General features: G+C 39.1%; 1 protein-coding gene across 2 annotated transcripts in view; it reads right to left on the bottom strand.

Annotated features, from left to right (window-relative positions):
- Positions 1–3,330: 3,330 nt before the first annotated feature.
- Positions 3,331–25,306, bottom strand: part of CLIC4 (chloride intracellular channel 4) — a 53,796-nt gene continuing 31,820 nt past the window's right edge. For both annotated transcript variants that reach the window (XM_048826155.2, XM_048826158.2), the window contains exons 3-6: positions 21,514–21,639; positions 16,616–16,722; positions 8,682–8,863; positions 3,331–7,345 (exon numbers count right to left, since the gene is read on the bottom strand). In XM_048826155.2, the coding sequence (XP_048682112.1) occupies positions 7,181–7,345; positions 8,682–8,863; positions 16,616–16,722; positions 21,514–21,639 (580 nt within the window). In that variant the 3' untranslated portion in view covers positions 3,331–7,180. The remainder of the gene's footprint in view (positions 7,346–8,681; positions 8,864–16,615; positions 16,723–21,513; positions 21,640–25,306) is intronic.

The following is a 25,306-nucleotide window of genomic DNA, read 5'->3' as shown; positions in this document are numbered from 1 at the left end:
TTGTACATTGTGGGGACAGGCTAGGATGTGAGGCCTCTTAATTTCAGAAAGTGGCAAACACATTACCTCCAAAAATCAGGCTCCTTTAAGGTACCTTAAACTGGGCCCCCAAAAGTCACTGTTTGTTTTTGGTAAACTTGGCTACCATACCAGATTGACAGCATAGGTAATTCTACCCTGCACATTCACCCTAAAGCATCCCAAATCACTTCAATGCTCTTTCTATATAGACACATATACACACCTACCGAAATGCAAGTGAATAGTCAGGGCATAGCAAATTACAAAACAAAGCAGGAAGTATGAGGAGGGAGTTTCTGGCCAGGTTACCAAACTAAAGCCCTATGCTCTTCTGAAAAGTGGCCCCAGGCCCTCTGGCATTCCTAGGGCAGTCTGGACTACTCTGCACTTCAAGATCTCAGTTGAAAGTTTTCCCCACCATCTAACCTGCAGGGAACTAGTTTTATTTCACTTGGAAAGCGGGGCTGTGTTAGCCAGGCCGAGCTCCCATCCTCTGGTTCCAGAGAGCATTTCAAGCCTGACACTTCAGATATCTAAACCATCCCCTTTGCTAGGCATGGATTTTTACGTACCTTTAAGGGCAGCCTCAGTGCTCAGGAGGATACATGATGCCTTTCAGGAGCTGGAGAAGATAGCCTCTTGCAGCACTGATTGCACATTACTGTCCTAGAGCCTTTGGACCTACCTACATACATCCATCGATTTTATGACTGGCCTGAATATCGAAATAGAACTCAAAAACTGAACACAAAACTCTCTCTTCCTGACCAATTCTTAGCCACCCTCTGAGCAAATGAGGCAAACTAGCTCAAAAAGTGGGTTCCTTAGTCCTCCACCAGGGTTCAGCTAGCAGGCATTGGCAGGGTGTCCTGGCCCGGCTCGCTACTGTATTTTACTGCTGCTTATAAGGGAGTTCAGTGAAGGAGGAAGTAATTAGGAAATTGTTTCTGGAATTTCCATCGCCCAATTATTATAGCAGCTTTCAGCTATTAGTATATTTTAACCTCTCTGCAATAAAAACCTGGAGCCCTATTAAATGTACTAATTGCCAAAGGAATGAACCAAGACAACTCTGGATTTTTTTTAAAAAAAAAAAAAAATATATATATATATATAAATGTAGTAGCCCTAGGTAAAAATGAAACCATTTTAACAGTTCATAGAAATAAACTAACACTGTTCAGCAAAAACTTCACATAAATAAGTTGATTAGCCCCCAAAAGAATATTTCCACACAAGAGGCGAACACCAATGCAAGCCCAGCCATTGTGTGTAGCTTCAAGGTGAACCAGTATTCCAACAGTACCAAATCTCTCCTTGGCCAAATACCAAAGGCTAGTGGCCGGCTCAGCATGGGTCATTAGGCTTGGTCAGAACAGGCTGAAGTAGAAAAGAGAAAGGAGAGGACGACAATTCAAGCATACTTCGGTCCTGGCCCTTCCCACTAGCAAATGCAGCGACACTTGCAATCAAGTCATTGGCAAAACTCCAATTGACTTCACTGGGAGCAGGGCCGCATCCTTAGAGACTAGCCTCAGCTGCAAAGTTCGGACCCAAACTTGTCCGAAGTTCAAGGAAGTTGGGATCAGGACCCTCACTGAAACCAACATAGGGTGAATGCTGTGGTCAGGGGTCATACGTGACACATTCATGATGTGTCTTTGTAACTACCCCTAGCTCCCTTCAAGGTTTTAAGCTTTCCCTGCCCACACTGACCATCTTCATGGCACTGTTTGCGGAGTGGTCTCCACAGCATCTGAGGCCAACCAGCCAGTTTCTTCGGGCTGGGACACTCAGCCAGGATTTTACACAGTAACAATCTAGGCACCCATTTTTAAAGCATCGTAAAAGAGAAACAGAGGAGATTGTTAAATAAAGAACAGTTAAACAGACTGAGTGCAGCAAATAGCACTAAGCAAACAAGCTCATCACCTATCCTTTAAGTATTGTGTGGTGCATGGGCAGAAGTCTTGTTCTACCCCACAGATTGCTTGTTTCCCTTCATTCTGCTCTCCAGATTTGCAAGGCAGCATATGTCCCACTTAGGTTTCAAGGAAATGCTGGAATCTGGTAATGTACAAGATTACTGTGGATCTTGTTATGGCAAAAACAGACTCTCTGATCTCCCACAAACCCCAAAGGATCTAGAGTTAGTTACACATTCTGTTGGGGGGGACTGCATCCTTTGCTGGATGACTCAAAACAACACAGGTAGTAAACTCTCGTTTGGATTACCACATTTTAATGCCATCAGTTGACCTAGCCAAGGTGAAGTAGATGAGTGTAGAAGGGTGTAGATCATGTAGTCTTAGCATGGATTTAGCCTCCAAATTCTTTCAGAGGGCAACCTTGGTATTAGAGAATGCAAACTACATCATGCAAGGCTAGAACGGTCTTTCGTTTGGCATGTTGAGTGTAGGTGACTGCATCCTGGAGCACGTTCTCCAGAACACAAATCTCCTTGTAAATCAGATGCGAGATATACTTCACACCCCCATGGTGAGCTAGATGATGAATGGCTGGCTTAGCAATGCCCTGGATTTTCTTAGAACCTTCCTATGGAAATTGACGACTTACGACCAGACTTATTGACTAGGTATTGACAGGTTACAGAGCAAAGAGGGAAGTTTTCAGGCTGAAACATTGCCAAGCAGAAGTCCTGAGAGGTGTGTGGTTGAAACTCAGAACCAAAGTATCCCAGCTTGGGACCCTAACTCTCTTCTGTAACAAAGTATCAGTTAAGCCTCCACAGTTGAGGTTGAAATATTTTGTTGGAACATGATGAAAAATGGTTTTTCAACCAAAAAAACCAAACCATTTTCATGTTTGACTTTTTTTAAAAAAATTTGACTTTTTTAAAAAAATTGACTTTTTTAAAAAAGAAAACTACAAAGTGAAAGTTTCTTTTTTGGTAAAATGTTTTGGTCTTCAATTTTTGAAAACCAAAGTCTTTTAAAAAAAACCAAACCCCCACATTTTAAAAAAGTTTTCTATCAAAAAATATTTTCCATAGGAAATATCGACAAATTATCACTTTTAGAAGTTACTTGTGGAAAAAAATGGCATTTTAAAACTTGTTCTAGTCAACACTCCGGCAGAGTGGGTAAATATTATACCTAGTTACAGAAATATAGACCAAGGTTAAATGCAACTTGCCCTAGAGGTCACAAGACCAATGGCAAAACTGGGAATGGTATGCCCTATCACTGGCTTTAACGGTCAGACAAAAATTGTGTCTACAGTAGTGCATCACAACGCACCCTCTTGAATTGTGGGAATATGTGCACACACAAAAACCATCCAGATCTGTTTGGTAGTGAAAATATAATTTTATTTTTAGCTGCCCGCAATATACTGGTATATCTGTAAAAGATGATCCATAAGCATACTACAATAAATTGTATGGACTTGTCAAGTATTTCTGCATACCATGCCCCAATTCCAGATGTCCAGTTCTCGGAGTTTGCATCTCTCCCCACTTCGTCCCACCCACGTACAAAAAGCAAGAATTAGTGTCACAAGCTAAGTGGGCTTACTTGGGATAGATAAAGTTTTGTTTTGAAGATGCTCATTTAACACGTTCAAATCATTATCTGAATGGCAGAGTGTACATTTTGCTGTTCTTAGCCACTGTGTCCTACATGGAGATAGATATCCGTGGGTTTGGCTCAACACATAGTTTTTTTCAACGTGTCTGTTCCTTTGATATGAAAAGCTAATTTGCTTCTTTAGCATAGAAAGTTGATTGCATCTTTATCTTATCACGGAACTGCACAGAATTCTTTTCAATCAGTTTAAACAGACCCGTTCCAGAAAATTACCAATTTTATGGGAAAAATAGAATTATGCAACTACACAGCTGCAGTAGTCCATGTGGGACTTCGAATGCCAGAGAAAAACAGACACATAGGAAATGTTTGCAGTGCATGAAATCATTTCAAGGTTCACATGCATCCCGCTCAAACAGTTTTGCACATGCAGGAAGTCTTTTCCAGAAAGGAAAACTTTGTTTAAAAACCAAATTCATGTGTATACCTTGTTCTCCAGTCAAAGTGGGAGGGAATGAGGACAGGGAGTTTCCCATTAATAAGGGTTACTGTAAGTGCTGGTGATTGGGGTCAGACTGAAAAATACATATAGCACAGATGGCCAATCCCGCCACACACCACCCTGCCAACGCCCTGTGGTTCTGACCTGGAGTGACTACCTGTAGAGGTGAAAGATGTTCAGTCTCCACTAAGCTCTATACGGAGGATGCCAACAAATGGGACAGCTATAGTGATGCAATGCAATGGGAAATCAGAAAGACAGCCACTCATTTCACAGAGGTCAGCAAGCGGCCACCACATGGCATATCCCCTTTCAGTTACTAACCAACCAGAGGCTCATTTGAACTGTGACTATAAGGGAAAAAGCTCGTTTTTAGTTGCCGTCCAACCTCTGACACTCAATAGCTCATTGTGTTAAGACAAGCAATACATCAATGGGTGCCAGAGACAGCACGAGCTTTAACTTGGTTCCCAAGCTTTTAACCATGTCAGCCATTAAAATTACTTCGTTGTAGCATATTATATTCAACGTGTTTTGAGGATGATAATTAGATTTTTCAAGGGAAATTACAAAGCATCTATGGTTTATACTAGATTACAGGCCTGATATTTTAACAAGGTAAACGTGTACAGGCATGCTTTTTTGTGGCCAATTACCACAACTGAGTGTGCAAACTGGGTCACTGTATATACAAATGGTTAATTATGATCGTGTGCATCCACAGTTACCCAGCACACACAAGCTGTGTGCATACTGAGTGCCTAATCTGTTTACAAAAAAATTGGGCCTGATCACTAATTAAACAACTCCAAAGGGCCATCCTGATCTAAATTTAATAGATTAATTTCAATTGACTAAACCATACCCAAAATTAAACCGATTCCTATATTCCATTTTTAGTTGAGCATCTTAAGCTATACAAAGGCAAAAAAGCACCAAACCAATAAACTCCCATTGTTACCCTCCATGTATTAACAACAAAACCAAACTAGGTTTTAATCTGACAAAAAATGAAATAATTCCCCTCTCTGGACGTAGCATTGGCAAGTATTAAACCCCTAAAGAAGATTTTTACTGCTAGACAAACTTTATTCGTCGTGTGAATGGGCCTTTAGGATACAGTGAATATAAGAAGGCTACAAATCATTTTCTAACCAGGCTGCTCTGTAGATTTTCCTTTCAGTTCCTGAACGCCCCTGCAATAAATCATAATAGGGCTTGATTTTAAGCATATCGATCGCTGTCTTTGAAAAGACAGGTAACAATTGAGAGTTGTTACAGTAATGGAATTCTAGACCTAAGAAGGCAAGACAAAGGCACCATAAGCCACGTATACAAATATGGAGTACTCTATCACTTATTTCAAGCTAACTTTATGGATATATGAAATAGCAAAAGCAGGATGCTTAGAAAGTCATGCTATTTTTCATAAAACTAGTGCTTACCAAAATGTTAGTGTATAAAAGTGTGTTTCTGTGAGCATTTTCATGTTATTGCAGTAGGTTTAATATTGGAAAAACAACCTACAAGGAATAGCACTTTCCAGACTTCTAAAATCAGTTAAATATAAAAAAGTATCATTACAAAAAATATGTTAATGCTCTTTGGAGTAGGGGGTTTGATGGCCTCTAAAATAACCTAGTAATTTATTTCATGCATCAAAACCTTGCCTTTTTGTTTTAAACAAGAAAACTATTCCCTGGTTTAGAAATATTTGAAAATTGCTTTTTAAAAAATTGCAGTGCTATTCCTCAGTGTTGCTGCAGCAAACCTAAACGGATAGTAGTGCAATGATTACGGTTATGCAAAACTGTCGTCCAGGTATGTAGACAAGTGACAGTCAGGGGATAAATTAATACGTAGGAAGGCTGGCACTTCACAGAGCATTATTTTTAAAGAGAAAACAAGAGGGCTTTTCTTTTAGAAAAATGCATACTGTATGTTAAGGCAAATATTCGCTTTTAAAGGTCACTTAAACATGCTTCAGAAAAAATATCTTTAAAGAAATTCTCAAGATTTCTACTCTAGTTGCTGTGTGTTCAGTCTTGCATTGCTAATCATTGCACTCCTAGCTATCATATACAGTAGCTATTTTCAACTAGAACCCTAAATTTTACATGTACATTGTTTACGACAGCACAGTTTTCCTAAATAAATGTTACTAAGACGACCTACATAGAACAAAGGCTCTTTACTACCAAAAAAGCAGCCACTTGCAGTTCTTAAAATGAACCAATGGTGGATGTCTAGCTCTTTTGGTTTCTTCATGATGTGCCATCAAAATGACCTTCTGCTAACTGTATCTGGTGAGACCCAAAACTCCGTTCAGACAGCACCGTTTGTTTTTTAAACTAGTGCTCATCGGGCTCCAGAAGGCCCATAACCTAAACATTTTCTCTGACAGGCCCCTAAACAAAATTCAGACCAAGATCCCAACTCCTGCAGTTTGGGGCATTCATATCTGGGTCTGTGGTGGCCATATTTCTGGGGTCTTTTGTTTGTAATCCAACAGTATTTTGTTTTCTTGTTAAAAAAATTGCCAAGTATTCTGCAAAAGGCTTTTTTGGAAATAAGATCCTTTGGTATACGGCTGGGATAAACAAGCAGGTACAGATCAATATGTTGTAGATAACTATTTTATCCTACATGCAGACCTTTAAGAAGTAGTAAATTCCAAAATACATAAATATTTCTTGTACCATATACCAAGAGAATATTGTGGACCAATTAGTGAATTTCAAAAAAGAGTGTCTACACAGAAATAGACCAAATGTTTGCAAGTTTAGCTATAGTTAATAGATAAGAAAAGGAGTGGAGAAAAATAACCCTTTATCCTGGGGTGTCTAGAGTACCCCAATGCAACATTAAACACAAATTGTATTAATGATAATCTTCGTATTTGCTGCTATAGAAGGTAAAGAAAAACAAGACTCATTACTCCTGTTTTGCGAACTTTAGGTAATTACTGTACCTGCTCTATCCAACGTAACATTGAATAACTGCAAATTCATGCAAAATAAATTGTTATTTTATATGCAAAAGAGCAGTCTGTTAGGAGAAGCATTCTGTTATGGAATATGTGAGAAGTCATCTCTTTTGCAAGTGCTGATTAATTAGTGAGTCTCTTGGCTACATCGCTGTAAGCTATTTCAATCTCTTTGTCTCCGGGACAAGTATTGGTGAATTCATCCCTGCTATAGGCATTGGTCAGGTATCTCCAAATCCCTGTCATTTCCTTGGGAATATCAAAATTGCGATATTTTTTGGCAACCACCTAAAACAAAAAAAATATATACAATGACTACTTCATGTCCTTTAAGTTACATCAATTCTTCCATTCTTTGTCATACTATCCTCACAGAGTATAAACCCTACAATGTAACTTCCATTAAAGGTCAAAATCAGTACATCTTGCCCTTCTGGTATGTATGTAGACCTGGTGGTACACTATATGCTTCAGGAGTACTTGTGGCACCTTAGAGACTAACAAATTTATTAGAGCATAAGCTTTTGTGGACTACAGCCCACTTCATCAGATGCATAGAATGGAACGTATAGTAAGGATATATTACTCTCTCTCTCACACACACACACACACACAGAGATGGTGGAAGTTGCCATACAAACTGTAAGAGGCTAATTAATTAAGATGAGCTATTATCAGCAGGAGAAAAAAACCTTCTGTAGTGATAATCAAGATGGCCCAGTTTTTCCGAGGACAATGAGCAAACTAGTACTACAGATTAACTATTGCTACAGCCAGGCATATAAATTTAACCTGGGGCTCCATCTGCAGCGTGAGACTGCCTAGAACAGTGCAAGGGAAGGGGAACAGAAGTCAGACCATGGTAATAAAAAAGAGAATAAATGGACACAAATCAGATGTCCAGAATTTTAATATTCATAAACCAGTCGGAGAACACTTCAATCTCTCTGGTCACTTAATTTCTGACCTAAAAGTGGCTATTCTTCAACAAAAAAACTTCAAACACAGATTCCAACGAGATCATCACTACAAAAGGTCCCGGTCCCCCCCTCCTGCTGGTAATAGCTCATCTCTAAGGTGCCACAAGTACTCCTTTTCTTTTTGGTAATAAAGAAAAATCTTCATTTTTGCGGAGTTATGCTCTCCCATCTCTTTCAGGTGTGTCTAACTTGTCCTCTGGTCCTATATTTGGCATTGTGTAATTTACTTGTATTACTAAGGCCATTTTCTATACAGACAGAAAAAACATGTGCTTAATGAAACATGGAAAAACTGTAGTCATATGGTTCTTCTTTCTTAAAGTCTCATGACTTCCTTGTTTCTACAGCACATTAAAATCTGGCTTGACTTGGGCCACAAATCTTTTTATCTTAGTTATCTATTAGGTGTCACAGTAACTAAGGTAGGCACAGAAGCTTCACACACATTTCAAGAATCTTTCATTAAATTATTATGCAGTGTGTTAATATTGTGATTACACTTAACAAAGACTTATGTATTCAGTCTTATTTACCAAGTTCCTTGCAATGGGATGGGATCCAGGATCTTGTACATTTTTTCTATTATATACACTATAAGAAATGTAACTGAAATGACTGTAGTCCCTCCCAATAAAATCATTTACCTTGACAATGTGTAGTTTAGGTAGCAGGTTGCAGTCTGCTAATGTCATCTCATTGCCATCCAGAAACTTGCGGGTAGAAACTGTGATATCCTCCATGCTGTTCTCATCTATCTCATCAGGGAGAGGAGTGTTCAGGTACTCATCCAGTTTCTGCAGAGTTTTCAAGAGGCTACGTTCCAAAGCTGCAGGAAAGGAATACAGTTTTATGTGAGAACAATAAAGAGGAAGGAAGGAAAGAAAGCAAGCCATAAAGCAGTTTTCAAAGAGTTATCAATCTATTCGCTATTGATATCTATATAGGAAGCACGTCTGGTTCTTGCATCCTCTTCCTGATGTAATGTAAGAGAATTGGCTAAGCTTAAAGCACCTCAGTAATGCACGAAGCAGGGATTAGTTTATAGACCCAATCTGTATTTTACAATTCATGTTTTAAGAAAAGTATGAATTCAGGACTTGTATATTAAGTGGAAAGAAGTGTGTATCTACAAAATTCCAATCTCCAGATTTCACCTTTTTACTCATCTCCTTGTACCTACTGCAGTACAGCAGATGCACTTTATAATAGTTACTTGGCACTTATGTAGCCCTACACACCACTGAGGCTGCTTACATGAATGTGAATTGCTGTGATACCCACGGCAGTGCCAAACCACTGAAATAGACATTCAGTCTCCTTTGCCACAGCTATCATGGCAAAGTCCGTCTTAAATCAGCATTAGTGGTAGCTGGTAGCATTAGACACCGAATTGAAATCTGTGCTACCGACCAAAACAGGACAAACTGAAGTTTAAGCGGAAGTTCAATCTTAGGTCTTGTCTACATGGAAACTGACACAAAATAACTAAATCAGCTGTAATTCACACCTTCAGCACACGTCTGCGTGGATGCACTTATTCTGGAATAAGAGATCCCTATGTCAGGATAGGGCTCTCTATTCCAGAACAAGTGCATCCACACAGACATACACTCAAGTGACTAAAGGTATAAATTAACAGCTGATTTAGTTATTTCAGTGCCAGTTTCATGTAGACAAACTCTTAGCTCTTCCTTGTTTTTGTCAGTTTGACATAACTTAAAATCATTAAAATATAACCTGTAAGGGTTTATTGCTATTTAAGGTCTGGCCTAAATACAAGCTTGCACCAGTTTAGTTAAATCACTGCAAAACCCTGAGTGGACACTTCCTTTTCATTTAAGAATGGCTTATGTCATTTTATCTTAAATCTCTTCCTAACCAAAAAAAGAAAAGGAGTACTTGTGGCACCTTAGAGACTAACCAATTTATTTGAGCATAAGCTTTCGTGAGCTACAGCTCACTTCATCGGATGCATGAAAGCTTATGCTCAAATAAACTGATTAGTCTCTAAGGTGCCACAAGTACTCCTTTTCTTTTTGCGAATACAGACTAACACGGCTGTTACTCTGATACCTAACCAAAATAAGTCACACAAGATTTACTCTGATTTAACTAAATCAGAATCATACACACATAGGACTGGAAGGAACCTCAATAGGTCATCTAGTCCAGTACCCTGAACTCAGGCAGGACTAAGTATAACCTAGACCATCAGTGGCAGATATTTGACTAATCTGTTCTTTAAAACCTCCACTGAGGGGGATTCCACAACTTCTTTAAGTTACTTGTTTCTGTGCTTAACTATGCTTACTTAGCATTAGGAAGTTTTTCCTAATGTCCAACCTAAATCTCCCCGGCTGCAATTTAAGGCCATTACTTCTTGTCCTGTCCTCACAGAAGTTAAGGAGAACATTTATCAGCCTCCTCTTTATAACCACCTTTTATGTATTTGAAGATTTTCATGTCCCCCACCATCACCCAGTCTTCTCTTCTCCAGACTAAAGAAATCCAATTTTTTCACTTTCTTCATAGGTCATGTTTTCTAGACCTTTAATCATTTTTTGGTGCTCTCCTCTTGACTTCCTCCAATTTGTTTGCAGAATTGGACAATATTCCAGTTGAGGTCCTATCAGCACTAAGAAGAGTAGAATTATTTCTCAGGTCTTGCTTACAACACTCCTACTTATACAGCCCAGAATGATGTTGGCTTTCTTTGCAACAGTATTACATTGGTGACATTTGGTTTGTGATCCACTCTCACCCCTAGATTCTTTCCTGTAGTACTCGGTCCCAGACAGTCATTTCCCATTGTGTTTGTGCAACTGATTGTTCCTTCCTAAGTGTAGTACTTTGTATTTGTCCTTATTGAATTTCATCCTATTTACCTCAGACCATTTCTTCAGTTTGTCAAAATCATTCTGAATTCTAATCCTGTCCTCTGAAGTACTTGCAACCCCGCCAAGCTTGGTATTGTCTGCAAACTTTACACATGTACTCTCTATGCCATTATCCAAACCATTTATGAAGATATTGAACAGAACCAGACCCAGGACAGATGCCTGCAGGACCCACTCAATATGCCCTTCCAGCTTGACTGTGAACCATGGATATGCTTCTCCAACCAGTTGTACACTCACCTTATAGCAGGTGCATCTAGGCTATATTTCCCTAGTTTGTTTATGAGACAGTTATATGAAACGGTATCAAAAGCCTTACTAAAGTCAAGATATATCACTTCTACTACTTTCCCCCTAGCCACAAGGCTTGTTACCTTGTCAAAGAAGGATATTAAGTTGGTTTGACATAATTTGTTCCTGACAAATCCATGTTGACTTATTTATCACCCTATTATCTTCTAGGTGCTTACAAACTGACTGCTTGATTATTTGCTCCATTATCTTTCCAGATACTGAAGTTAAGTTGACTGGTCTATAATTCCCTGGGTTATCTTTATTCCTCTTTTTATAGACAGGTGCTATATTTGCCCTTTTCCTAGACTTCACAAGTTCTCAAAGATAACTGCAAATGGCTCAGACATCTCTTCAGCCAGTTCCTTAAGTATTCTAGGGTGCATTTCATAAGGTCCTGCCAACCCGAAGATATCTACCTTGTCTAATAGTTCTTAACTTATTCTTTTCCCATTTTAGCCTCAGATCATACCCCATTTACACTGATGTTCACTATATTAATTGCCCAATCACTTACGGTTTGTTTGTTTTTTTGGTGAAAACTGATACCAAAAAGGCATTTAACATTTCACATGTTGCTGCATTTTCTGTTATTGTCTTTCCCTCTTCATTGAGAAATGGGCCCATCATGTGATTGGTCTTCCTCTTGCTTTTAATGTATTTGTAAAATGTTTTCTTGTTACCCTTTCTGACCCTAGCTAGTTTAATCTCTTTTTTGCCTTGGTCTTTCTAATTTTGTCCCCACACACCTGTGGTTTTTTTGTAGTCATCCTTCATAATTTGACCTTGTTTCCACTTTTTGTATGACTCCTTTTTTGAGTTTCAGGTCGCTGAAGATCTCCTGGTTAAGCCAGGGTACTCTCAGTTTTGAAAGCACATGTTAAATTTGTTGCAACTCTGCATGCAGGTAAGTCTGAACTCTTGAAAACGCAAATTAATCAAAGACAACAGCAGAGGGCAGTATAGCCCATAAAACCAATGCAAACCTAGTTCTACAACACTGGTTATATTGGAGGAATTTTATCTCTTTTCTAAATGTAAACACTGCAGAAAAATAGTAGGATTGTGTGTTTTACTTACATTCTCATGCAACAACCATTTAGGAATAAAAGAAGACTCCTTTGATGATTCAAGGGTCCAATCCTGCATGGCTCATGGCTTGTCAATCTCAAAATTTGGGGTGTTATCAGAAAGCAGTAGCACTTCCCAAATATTACTATTTACTTTTCACATGGCAAGGTTAAAGCTTTACGCCTTTTTAAAAATGATGTAAGCCAAAGTAGTGTGTGTAAATCAAAACCTGGGATCTGAACATCATATCTGAACTTTCCCAGCATTCAGGAAGTTTGCAGCTCACTTCCACCATTAGTCCAAAGCAGCTGAAAATCTTTAAAGAACACTAAGTTGTATGTGAAATTTGGTACTGCATGTTCAGGTGATCAGTATAAAAAGATATTTAACAAGATCTCCCCCTTTCACCCGGCTAAAACTTCTATACATTTTATAGGCAAGTTTCAAGTCTGTGCAAGTTCACAACCAGCCTCCTCTCCCCCACAGACAGTATTTATAATGATAAGCTTTTTATAGAAGAAATGGAATTGCTCTGTTCTAGTTTATTACTACTATATGTTGACCTAGTTATTTGAATGTTTACTATATGAATATATTGGTTTAGTTTAATGGAGAGTTGTAGGAAAACAAGTAGGAAGGAAACAATGGCTCAAGATAAGCTACTTCTCCACAAGCCCTTGAGGGTGAAGAGACAATGCTAATACAGGAAAAGCCTGGGAACCAGATGATTAAAAGGATGAGAGTTTGAAAAAGTCTCCCTCTCAGGAGAAGGGGGGAGATGGGACAATCAGATTGACATGCAGACACATGCTGGGATGTCTGAAGAACGTAGGGCTACCTAGCTTACCATCAGGAGACAATAATATAGAGACACGTTTAAGACTTTTAAACTCCTCTTTTCTCTAAATGCTTTGTTCCTGCTGTTAAAAACAAACACCACTTTGGTTTTCAGAAGGCTGTTTGATCAGGAAGAACCGTAGATGCCAGAATTCAGTCCCACCTGCTGAGTAAGCGCTCTCAATACACAGGGTGCAGGAGCCCAGAGCCCTGTCTAGGAGTGGGATAATTGTGGAATTCTACCCAGGATAGGTAAAAGCATTTGTACTGACACCCGAGGGGGTGCACAGAGAGCGTCCAAGGAGACGGAAGCGCAGCTAGCCCTGTGACCTGCCCCTTCACGGTTTCAAAGTAAAAATAATTTAAAACCATCTCCTTGCTTGTTCAAAGTAGCTCCTTAGGCTGTTGGAACAGATTTTAGAAACCTTATTTACTTCTAGACATTTATGCCTTAGTTTCACAGAGTGCAGTGCAAACAGCACACAGACTGGTCAGTGTCAACTGTACATAACGCTCACGTTAACACAGGGATGCTCTGGTTACATATGCTATAAGGACAGTTTAAAGTAATAAAACCCAAAACCCAAATTTTACTAGAGTTTTAAGAAATCATGGGTGTATTTCAATTGAATGCTGCTTGAACACAGCATTGCCTAACTAGGATTCTCTTAAGAAATGCTGAAATCATTTTGTTGAATCCTGTATCTTGAATTAAATGATATTTTAAAGTAACAGCTAAGAGTCCATAGGCCTTCAACAACAAAATCCACCAGGGAGACACTACTGAACAGAATTGTTCTGAATATTGTTTTCTTGAACACAGCTGCTATAATAGGTCCCTAGGGCAGAAGGTTGCTTGGCAACTGGGAGTTATTTACCAATAAGTAATTTAATCTAAGGTCTACATGTTGCAAACTGAACAACGCATTGTGCCTTTAGTCCGGCTTGGTTATGTCATTATGAGGTTAGTGAGGGTAGACAGTTATTCCTGGCAGCAACAATGCAAGTATTAGACCTAGTTTTACTTAAAATTATGCTTGAGCAGCAGCAGTAAACACTCAAAGTAAAAGCAGTCAGTGGACCAGATAGCTTCTAGTCTAATTGTAAATAAATTACTCTATAATACACACTTTCAAATCTGGTCAGTCTTCTGGAATGAGTAACCATCCTTGTTATCAAGTCAGTTCCTTAGCAGTTTCATTTTAACCAAGATTTGGTGTCTCTTGTAAAAAAAAAAACAAAAAAAACACCACACACACCCCCCTCTTTGGATGTCAACCCCAATAAACAGGAGCCAGCGTGTGTGTAGTAACAGAAGTCATGAGCTAGTATTATGCCATTATCCAACAAGTTTGAAAACTACCCTAAAAATTAACGTCTATTTTATAAGAGTAAAAAATATTTCAAAAACAAGTGTATGCAATTGATTACAGATCACACTAATAGTCCAGATACAGCACAGTAAGTGCACTAGAGTATCAATAACTGAAAGGGGCTATCAGACATCTGCTCATTAATGTGCTAGCGTATGGATTGGTAGTAAGTGTGAGTGAGACTGTTTACCTAACCAGCCTAATTTCTTGCTCTTTTGTAACTGGCATTTGCATTTTATTTACTTTTTGTGGCTTCTGGTATGTTTGCTGTCTTCACCTAAAAATATAACCCATGAAAACTCTGCCACAGTGGCAGAGCGCGCAAGTTAGATTTACAAGCCTCCAGCTGGCAGAAGCTACCTGGATGATGTAAAGGATGCAACTGACCTTTGAACAGCAGGATACCAACTGGGATGACAGCAGCTTGTATTTGCTAGACAAAGGATCTAGACCAGAGTTAGCTCTAGGGAAGAGCTGCTCAGAGAAACCAAAGGTTGAAACAAGCAGCAGCAAGATACAAGACAGAAAGGAAGAGAAATGTGAATTTACAGATGTTTAATATTAAACTGATACTTTAATTTCATGAGAAAAGCTGCAGGGAACGTTAATGAGTCTATGATCATTTTAACTCTTAAAATGCTATCCAGTTTCCAGTGGCACGGCTCTCAAACTGGAAACTTATAGCAGTGGGAGAAGGGAGCAAAGGTGGGTTCCAGAGATGGGACGGAGTGAGGCCTTCAGGCGACTGCAGGAAGGCATTGAACATTTTCAGCACTAGTTTATGGGAAAGTACACTCATTCTCAGAGTTAAAGGTTAATTAAAACTCAGCTTTTACACACAAGTCCTTAACTTTATCATGGACAGCACTTTATCATGGACAGCAAATCAATGCATTTCACATCTCTGCTTTTCAATAAGTTACTAAGAATTACTAATGCTGTCCAGGTCGGTTTCTAATGAATTTTTGTGCACAGTTTAAGAGCCAAAGTCTGCCTCTACCCATCTGGGGTTTGATTTTCAGAAGGGCTGAGCACCAACAGCCTCAAATGAAATCAACAGGAATTGGGGATACTTAGCATCTCTGAATATTAGGCCAATAGTTGCCAGTGGGGAACCCAAAGTAAGCTTCCAGGGTAGAATACATCTCTAAATACACAGAATATTTCAAAGTAAATGTGATTAACTATAAAGGAACACTGTCAGTTTAAAAGCGTGACCAGCTGATCAAGACATCCTTAAGATTAGTGTACATCTGACTAAAAAGTCAGATATTGAAATGCACTATCTACGGAGTCAGTTTACAGCATGTCACAGGGAGGCTGCATGGGGGCAAGCTGAGCATTACTGCACATTTCAAAGAAGTTGCATGTCATGGTTAAATTCCCAAAATGAATATTAACTGGTCTGGTTCTCTCAAGGTAGACACTGAGTCATTGGTTCTGAGATCATTAACCCAAAAAACTAAAAGCCACCTGCTCAAACAAGGAGATTTTGATTAATAGGATTTCAGATTTACAGTCAGCCATTACAAACTAAAATAGCTTTGTTTGTGTGTTTTACACCTCTAAAATGCACCAGCAATTAAGGGGCAGGTCCACTAATGGTACCAATAGTAAACAAATGAATTGCAAATAAATCCCTCAATTAATAGGACCATCAAATTAGATCAGAATTAGTAACAGACATTGGCTTCTCCCAGGAGAAAAAAGGAAGTGAGGTTAAGTGAAAGTAGTGCTGTCCCACATTGCATGTGTAGCCCTCAGAACTGTCTACAATACCTTCGTTTGCCCTGAAATAGTGTCTTTACGTAGTTTAAACACACCCATCAAAGAGGTGATCTGGGTAGCCCTGGACTTTCATAAAACAAAAATCAGATTTAAGGGATGTCTAGTTCAGGAAAATTATTTGTGAACATCAGCAGTGCTGCCTGGACACAAAACCTCTACCATACCCTGTTCTACCTTGGAGAAAGGACGAACAAAGATGTAAACAGAGAGGAGAAAATAGTACAAAACTATAAGCACTTAAAAAAAGACAGCTTCAATTGCCGTCCCCACAACCCAATGAAATACCCAGGCACCAGAGATTACAGGACTGAGGTCTCCTACCTTCATTGGCCTCTGGTCTGGAATTCTTGATAAATGCAGAAAATTTGGCAAAGATGTCCATTCCAGCGGTGTTTGATTCTGGGTGCTTTGGTGAAAGCTTTAAGTACCTAAGCAGAAAGATGCAATTGTTTGTGGGAATATATTCCAACAGCAGTTCTTCTGTAATATTCAGCAGAAACAATATGACCAGTCAGCCATGTATTTATTAGCATTAAACAGGCAAAGAAATGTGTACACTCTACTTAGGTTATTAACACACTATCAGTGGTTTTCGACTGGTGATCAGCAGACCCGTCGGTATGCAGACTATGTCTCAGACTTCCAAAGAAGTCTTTACCTCCATTTGAAATTTCATAGGGGTCCGCAAATGAAAAAAAGATTGAAAGCCATTGTTCTAGATTATGTGCACCTTTTAAAAAAAACACCACAATTTAGTCATTTTCAGGCCCAAAATTTAGGTTTACAAGATCCAAATGGAAATGTTGGTAGTGTTTTTTTAAAACAAATATCAATAAACTGTGTTGATTTAAACAGTTGCAATGTTGCAATGAAACAGTGCCATCAGAATCAGAAAATAAAACTGACTGCCAAATGTGAAACTGGCTGTTCTACTTTCACTGTAAAACTCAGTGATCTGCAAATACTGAACAGCATAAACAGTGAAAGGTAAACTCAATTTTATTAACTTAAATTGGTATCAACAACATGCAAGGAATTTTAAAAAAACAAATTATGTTTAACCCAAGTGCCTTCCCCTTTAAAATGTTCTTTAGACTTATCTCAATGTGACTAAACTATCTATAACATGAGTCAGGACCTGGAATTCTGAAGAACTTTAGTGCTTATTTCTGCGATAAGGATTACCAGAGGACCTGCCAATTCCACTGGAGAATATGAAAAAAAACCTACATACAGCACGTAAAATGGGTATCCAGTTACACCGAGGGTCACAAAGCTAGCATTTCTGAGCTGGCTGTGGGTTTTAGTTACATGTTCACCAGCAGACCTTTAACATTTTATGTTATTTACATATTTGTAAAGATCAGGAGACTATAAAATGCCCAGCTAAGCTTTACAAACAAAAATGTTAATGCACAACCCTGTGCAAAGGGAAACACACTGCTCTCCTGAATACTGAGATCTCTGTCCTATTGCTCCGTTCTATGAAGTAGGGATATTTTTAAAAGGTTCCCTGTCACTGTGTAACTGGAATCTCTTGATCGATACAAGCAATATTGTCAGGGCCTGCCCAAGGATGTTTAGAGAGCCCTGAGCAGGGGGAAAAGGGTTGAGTGTTGGAACAATGTGGCAGCCACCCTGATTGCCCACCCCTTACGCTGGCCCTGAATATTGCTATGTCAGTTACATTGAACAAAGAATAGTGCTCATTCTTGCCTAGTTAATGACAGGCAAACTTATACTTATTTAAGTCAAGACTGCACTGATACTTTTCCTAAACATGAAAATTGGAATATTCAGTCAGTGTGAGACTTGAAGCATGTACATGTTGACTAGCTTTCTAGATTTCTGCTGAAGTTATATTTAGAGATTTTCGGTATTAGTGCCCTTTTATTTTTTCCCTAAAATAAGAACCAAATGTGTTCATATTATGTATTACTTGTCTGCTGCCTTTTTTGAGACTAGACATAAATTTATAGCACTAAAAATGTTTGTTTTCCATGTTTCTCTTCCCAAATGATACTGGTTACTCAACTGAGATTCAGTTGGTTTTAAAAATTGCCATATATGCAGTTTTTTCAACTTTCATCTCCCAAAACCAATAGCCACGAGACAGAGCAAATGACTACAGTCTTGTATTAAAAAAAATAACCTTACTAAGCTCTGTTGTAATGTAATTTGATCAGGAGCATCAAAACTAATTTGAAAATGGTTTATAAAAACCATGTTAAGCAATTAAAAAATATGCCTATCAAATATCTCTGTGCAAAGTAAACAGTAATACTGATGTGTGGGAAGTGTTTTGAAGAGAATTTGTCACTGTCTAATGTTAATCAACTAGTTTAAATGAGAACTAGGTTTGAAGTGACTTTTGGAACCCTCCCACAGGGCCAAAAATGAGTAGTGGTGTCCAAATGCACCACCACCCACTCACTTGTTCCTTTCCCCCAGAGGATTCCCCTACTACTCACTGAATATCAAAATAAGGGATTTTAATAGCAATTCTTAATTCCCAGATCCCTCCCTCTCGTGGACTAGCCATTGAGACTTAGGCTACGTTTACACTATGGACCTTACAGCAGGACAGCTGTACCACTGCAGCTGCGCTGCTGAAAGGTCTCTTGTGTAGCCTCTCTTGTGTAGCCACTTTTGTTGGTGAAACTTATGTCGGTTGGGGGGGGGGGGGAGGAGGCTGTTTTTTCACACCCCTGACCAACAAAAGTTTTGCTGACAAAAGTGCTAGTGTAGACAAAGCCCAAGGGTATGTCGACATTGCAGTAAGAGGTGTGGATGCAGCGAATGCAGACATACACAAACTAGTTTTGATCTAACTAGTTCAAAAACCAATAGCGATGAAGTCACGGCAGCATGGATAGCAGCACAAGTAAGCCACTTCAGTACATACCCACGTCCTGGGTGGGGTTGCAGAGCTCAGGCTGCCATGGTGTTGTTGCTATTGTTGTTTAAGCTAGCTAGTTCAAAGCAATCTTAAATAATGTCTACATGTGCTGAAGTCACAGCTCTCATTGCTCTCATTGCAGGGCGAGCTCAATGATGTCAACTACCTCAAAGTTTGGATCAGAGTTTTTGATTTAACCCATTATACACAGAGGCCATTCCCAGAAGTTTATCCTAGACTTTGAACACCTTCAGAGTTGATGGTTGAGATCCAGGGTTTTACTCAAGCCCACCTTTAACTGGAGACCACTCACTGTCCCTAGACTCCTCTAAAATTGGTGCAAACCCCTGCAGATTATACATAGGGTTCACACATTAGGTAAGGACAGCACTTACAGTATGTTGCACAAAAAGGTAGTCAAAACTCAAGAGTGGTTTACAACATAAAATCCAATCAGAAAAAAATTAGATTAAAAAATAAAGTTGCTTTCTGATCAACAAGAGATGGTTTTATTAGTGTACAGTAAAACAATCTCACTGGTAATTGATCAGTCCCTTTTGACCTTCCTTTTTTCAGATGACTGAATAAACACAATGGCTCTTTTCTATTCCAAGAACAGCTTAAGATGGACTGGTATGTTTGATGTTCATAGTTCTCAGCTCGAAGAAACAGACTTTTTGTAACCTTAACTTTCTGACCCTTTCCTATGTGGGATAAAAATATCTCAGTTCATTTACTCTTACATCTACATAGTGCCTGTTGCCCCAAAAAGATATGAAAATGCTCGCAGATGTTAATTTAATTCAAAACACTCTTAAAGCAAAGTGTGTGTTTGGAAAAGAGAGAAGACTTGTTTTATGGACAGTCAAGTACATTATCTGTCCCAATAAATTTTCTACTTGTAGAGAACTGGACAAGTCCTGCTCCAGATTCTCTTAAACCACCCTGGGGTAAAGACTATAATTACACACTTCTGCTTTCTGGAGCAAGCATATACAATCAAGCACATGGCGCTTTTAACATAATAGAGGGGGATTACAGTGGAAAGCTGCCCCCCTTATCACTGCAATCCAGTGCTCAGGGAATGGAAAATTGGGTTTGATATACAGTACAATAACTATACACAGCCATACAGTCTGCTTTGCTCCATTAGTCCTGCCAGCCCAAGGGAAAAGAGACATTTTTAAAAACATGTGACTTAAAAACCATCTGTCCCAGAAGATACGTGGTCATTGACCGCAAGATTCCGAACAAGAGAAAAAGAAAAGTGTGATGTTCCAGAAATCCTTCCTCTTCCTGAAGGCTCAGAGGAGAGAGAGCTCAGCTAGCCAGAGACGACCCATGTCTGATCAACACCACAGCCTGCCAGTTGGCGTGTAAAGGGTACTTGATACAGGTTCCTGCTCTCACACTACATAATCTAATGAATAAAACATGTATTCACATTTTTCCATCACAATTTTGACAGGCTTAAGGCTCAACCTTAGTCTCACGTACACATTTAGAAGCGGGGAGCCTATCATCATGCGTGGCAAGATGGGCCCAAGCCACAGAAAGCTACTGCCAACTTGCACATAGATATAATTGATTCTGCAAGGTATACACAATGATTATCCTTTTTCTTATTCAATAAGCTAGGAAGGAATGAGGAAAAGCTTTCTAATGGAAAACATGCAAGTCACTGACATTTACCATCCTTACTTGAAATGAACTTTTCATTTTAACCTAAACGGCTGAATGCCATGTCTTTTACTTCTAGAAGAATGTCTGCAAATACAAATCTTGCAAAAGACCATAAGGAGATCACCAGAAAATAGGTTTCCCTAATGATTTAATGTTAATGCACAGATATATAGTTCTGCGAAGTGGGGCCCCATTTTCAGTTACACGAATACAATCTTATTAGCAAGGCCTATGTATCCTGCCTCCCTTCTAGCTCACAGCCCCACCCTAAACCACCAAAAATGAAAAATATTCAGGCTCCAACATGCATGTACAAAATGGTAACCGTTGATTACAGATAACCTCTAGTCTATTTCCACGTTGATTTCTTCCTAAACAAATGGGTATTTATAAAATATGTGGCTTCTGGATGAAATATTTAAGGCCTCAATCCACATTACAAAGATTCAGATTTTAGTTTGTTGATATGGAAAGCATCTTAAACTTGGTTAGCAATAATACTTGCACTATTTATTGCAGGAAGCTTCTCCATAAACAGGAATTTAAACAAAGCAACACCAACAAACCTGAGGCCAGACACCCATGCTACTGTTACCAAATAACCTGTTTCCAAATACATTTTCCACACAATACTTACTTGGGTGGACACAAGACATCTTCAAGGAACTCTTCAATCTTGTTCACATCTGTTTTCACCTCACTATTGTAGGTAATAAAGGGTGGATGAGTCCCCGGAGCCAAGTTCTGTAGGTCTGCTGGTTTCCTATGGTGCAATGCAAATATGATACAAAACAATTTTAAAAGGAACAAGTGAGCACAGTACAACCATGATCCCAGCTATCAATGCTACCTCTGATTATAGAGGTACTGCCTGAGGCCAATCTCTGCATGCCAGCTCTGCCCCTCCAAGAGTTAACACGAGCATCAGTGGTGAAACTGTGTTTTCAGTAAGCAACAGCATATGAAAGGGAGTTCAATGCCTTGCAATTTCATGACAACTACACTTGTAAAGTTTTTAATCTCAATGTATTTGTGGTACTTCAAAGTTTGCTTTAATTCTTAATTAGCTGTTTTCAGATCTCCTTTATAGGAATAGTAGAATACAGTAGAACCTCAGAGTTATGAACACCTCAGGAATGGAGGTTGTTTGTAATTCTGAAATGTTCGTAACTCTAAACAAAATGTTTTGGTTGTGTTTTCAAAAGTTTACAACAGAACATTGGTTTAATACAGCTTTGAAACTTTACTACACGGAAGAAAAATGCTGCTTTTAACCATTCTAATTTAACTGAAACAAGTACAGAAAGAGTTTCCTTACCCTTATCAAAAAAATTTTTTAAAACTTTCCCTTTATATTTTTAGCAGTTTATGTTTAATACAGTACTGTCCTGTATTTGCAGTTTTGTTTTGTTTGTTTGGGGTCTCTGCTGCTGCCTGATTGCATACTTCCGGTTCCAAATGAGGTGTGTTGGTAACTCTGGTGTTTAACTCAGAGGTTCTACTGTATATAGTTATTTTGAGATGTTCAGGATTGTAACTTCTTTCCTCACCGTCAGGTCTGTTTTACCCCCAATGTATGTTGGTACATAGAGCAACCTGCATGGAACCTGTCTGCATCCCTAATACCTCTACCTCTCCACATACAAATTTTTCCTAATGGATATAAATTAAACCAGAAATAAATTAAAACACCACGCATGCCATTCTTTGCCAACAAAAAAAAACAACAAGCAGTAAGGAGAAAAGTGTGCCCTAGTAACAATCTAAGAATAGGAGGCTATTTTTTTTCTCTAAGTAAATATTGAGGAAAGTAAGATTTTCCTGGCAAGAACCATGGACTTGGGGTGGGAAGAGGAGGATATCACTGACTGGCACAGTCATAGGTACTTAGATTCTACAGAGATGAGCAAGGAGGCATCAAGTCTTTTTATAAAGAGATTTGGTGACACCTCTTGCTTTCCGGGATGTCTACCCACAATGTCTCTCACGCTGTATTTATCAAGCCTAGCTAGTTTATTTTATGGGCACTTGACGGCTGCTCCTTTTCCCTTAGTTGGTAGTGGTGTAGAGGTGACAGCATGCGACATTGCAGGCACACATCTAAAAAGCTGTGTGCCAGCTACACGTGCATCCGTCCACTCACATTCATTCTGACTCGTGTAATTTATTCCTTTCAACACAAGGTGTGTTTGCACATCTGCTATTTCATTTGTAGCATCAGACATAGGGAAGCAGAGGGACATTTAATGTTCGAGTGCAGAAGATGAGAAGTTCAGGCACGGGATAGGAATAAAGGATGCAGGCTCTGAATCCAGTCTCATCTAAAAATAGCTCCCTTTAAATTCTCTCCTATAAGAAACCCCCATGGAATGCAATACTTCCATGTTAGTGTGACAGTCTTAACTCAAACAGGAATTACAATACTATGTGTCAACTTTTCATCAGTCTTATAGCGGAAGTTAAATCCTGGACTGAAGCCAGTGATTCTTTATGGTCAAGAACAGTTTTCTCTGGCAAGCATAAATAGGAATTTGAGGTTATTTTCATGCTCTAGATTATTTTAGGGTGTAATTGATAACATGATTCTCAAACCAAAACCCTTGTCCACACTAATCAGCGAAACTATGCTAACAGCAGTAAGTTTAAGGAAGATTGTTTCCAACTCGTGTGGAAAAGCACAGGGGTGTGTGGATAACATCTTTAAATTTAGTTAATCAAGTAACTATAGGTATGCCAGTTAGTACTGCAGCAATCAGACAGTGTAAATTCCTACAGAATTTAAACAAGATATGCTAGATTTCATTCCCTGGCTACAACACAAACCCTTTAACAAAGGAAGTAGCAATAGCCATAAAAAGGCTCTAAGGCTTTGGCAGATGTACACAGGATCATTTGTACTTATGCTATAAGCATACCTATGAATTACATGCAGCTGAAATTACATGCAAAACTAAACCAGAGACTTCACTCTGTACTGTCAGTACTCAGGCACCTCAGTGTTAAGATTAAACACCCACTTTTACTCTGGTGGCATTTTAGTGAAGATGGTAGAAGTCAGATATTGAGGCAAATGTGGCAATTTTAATTTTCCGAAGTAGTTCTCACTCATTGCAGAGTGCCATTCCTATTTGTCCTTTCCACCCACTGTTTTATGCCAGAGGGCTCTGCGAGTCAATTCATACCTTAACTTTGTATTAAAATACAGCTCTGTACACCCGCAACAACTGCAGGAAGCCATCCTGGCTCCCTTCCAATTTTGCACATTGACTAGATAAATAAATGCAGCCAAAACCACTTGCAATAATGCTATCAAGGAGAAGGTTTAATTTGAGAAACAGACAAGACTTCACACTAATGAAATATCAAAAGGGAAGGTTTCTACATGATTTCAAATGACATTAAAGTAATTTATTAGCTGCACTGTGTCCTTAAATAAAATGGACATATGAAAACAAAGCATGTGGAATACTGTATAGACACCTGTGCAGTATAGAATATTGGGTCAACACAGCACATTTCACCCAAGGATCTCAAAGCAATTTACAAACAAAACCTCAAATGCTGTGATGTTTGCCTCCTTCCATTTTGAAAATGAGGTAACAGGCACAGAGTTTAAGGTCCAGTAAGTACACAGCCAGGAACAGAATGCAGGAGTTATGACCCACAGTTTGCTATGCTAACCATTAGATCATACTTATCTTAGAACTACAAGCCATAACCTCAAAGCCACAATCTCAAATGCTATTTGATTATCTATGGGTACATCTACACTGCAGCTGACAGCATGTTTCCCTGCTTGGGCAGACAGACATGCACCAGCTCTGCTTGAACTAGCATGCTTAAGAGAGCAGCGTAGCTGGGCAGTGGCTCAAGCCAGCTGAACAAGTACATATCTGGTGTTCTAGGCAAGTTTGTATTCCGGCAAGTAGCTGGTGCTGCTGCCCATGCTATACCTGGCTACACTGCTTTTACTGCACTCGCTTGAGGAGAGATAGCATGTCTGCCTACCTAAGCTGGGAAGCACCTTCCCAGCTGCAAGGTAGAGTTACCCTATGAATGCAGTGGCATGTCCTTAAAAGAGCTTATCAGAATCTTCTCAGGCCACATGGCCTGTCTTCACTCCTTTGAAGTTCAGGGTTAGAGGCCAATGGTGTGCTTTAAAAGCTGTATCCCAGAAATTACAGAAAACAGAATTTGGTTATAAATGACTTGACTGGATAGCAAAGTGGCCTAGTATTAGCCCTTATATGAAAATTAGAATGAAAGTTTTAGTATATATTGTGCCTAGGCCCTATGGGCTGCAACAGAAATCTTTAAACAATTCTTGTCTCTGTCACTGAGCTTCTAAAAAGTCACCATATAGATATCTACTTTGATTTGCAGGTGTGGGCTATACAAAGTTTACAGCTCAGATCTATGTTGGGGCTTGT

The sequence above is a fragment of the Caretta caretta genome, chromosome 19 (assembly GCF_965140235.1).
Source record: "Caretta caretta isolate rCarCar2 chromosome 19, rCarCar1.hap1, whole genome shotgun sequence".
Taxonomy (NCBI): Eukaryota; Metazoa; Chordata; order Testudines; family Cheloniidae; genus Caretta; species Caretta caretta.
Note: the sequence above shows the minus strand (reverse complement) of the source record. Positions and strands in the feature narration are given on the sequence as shown.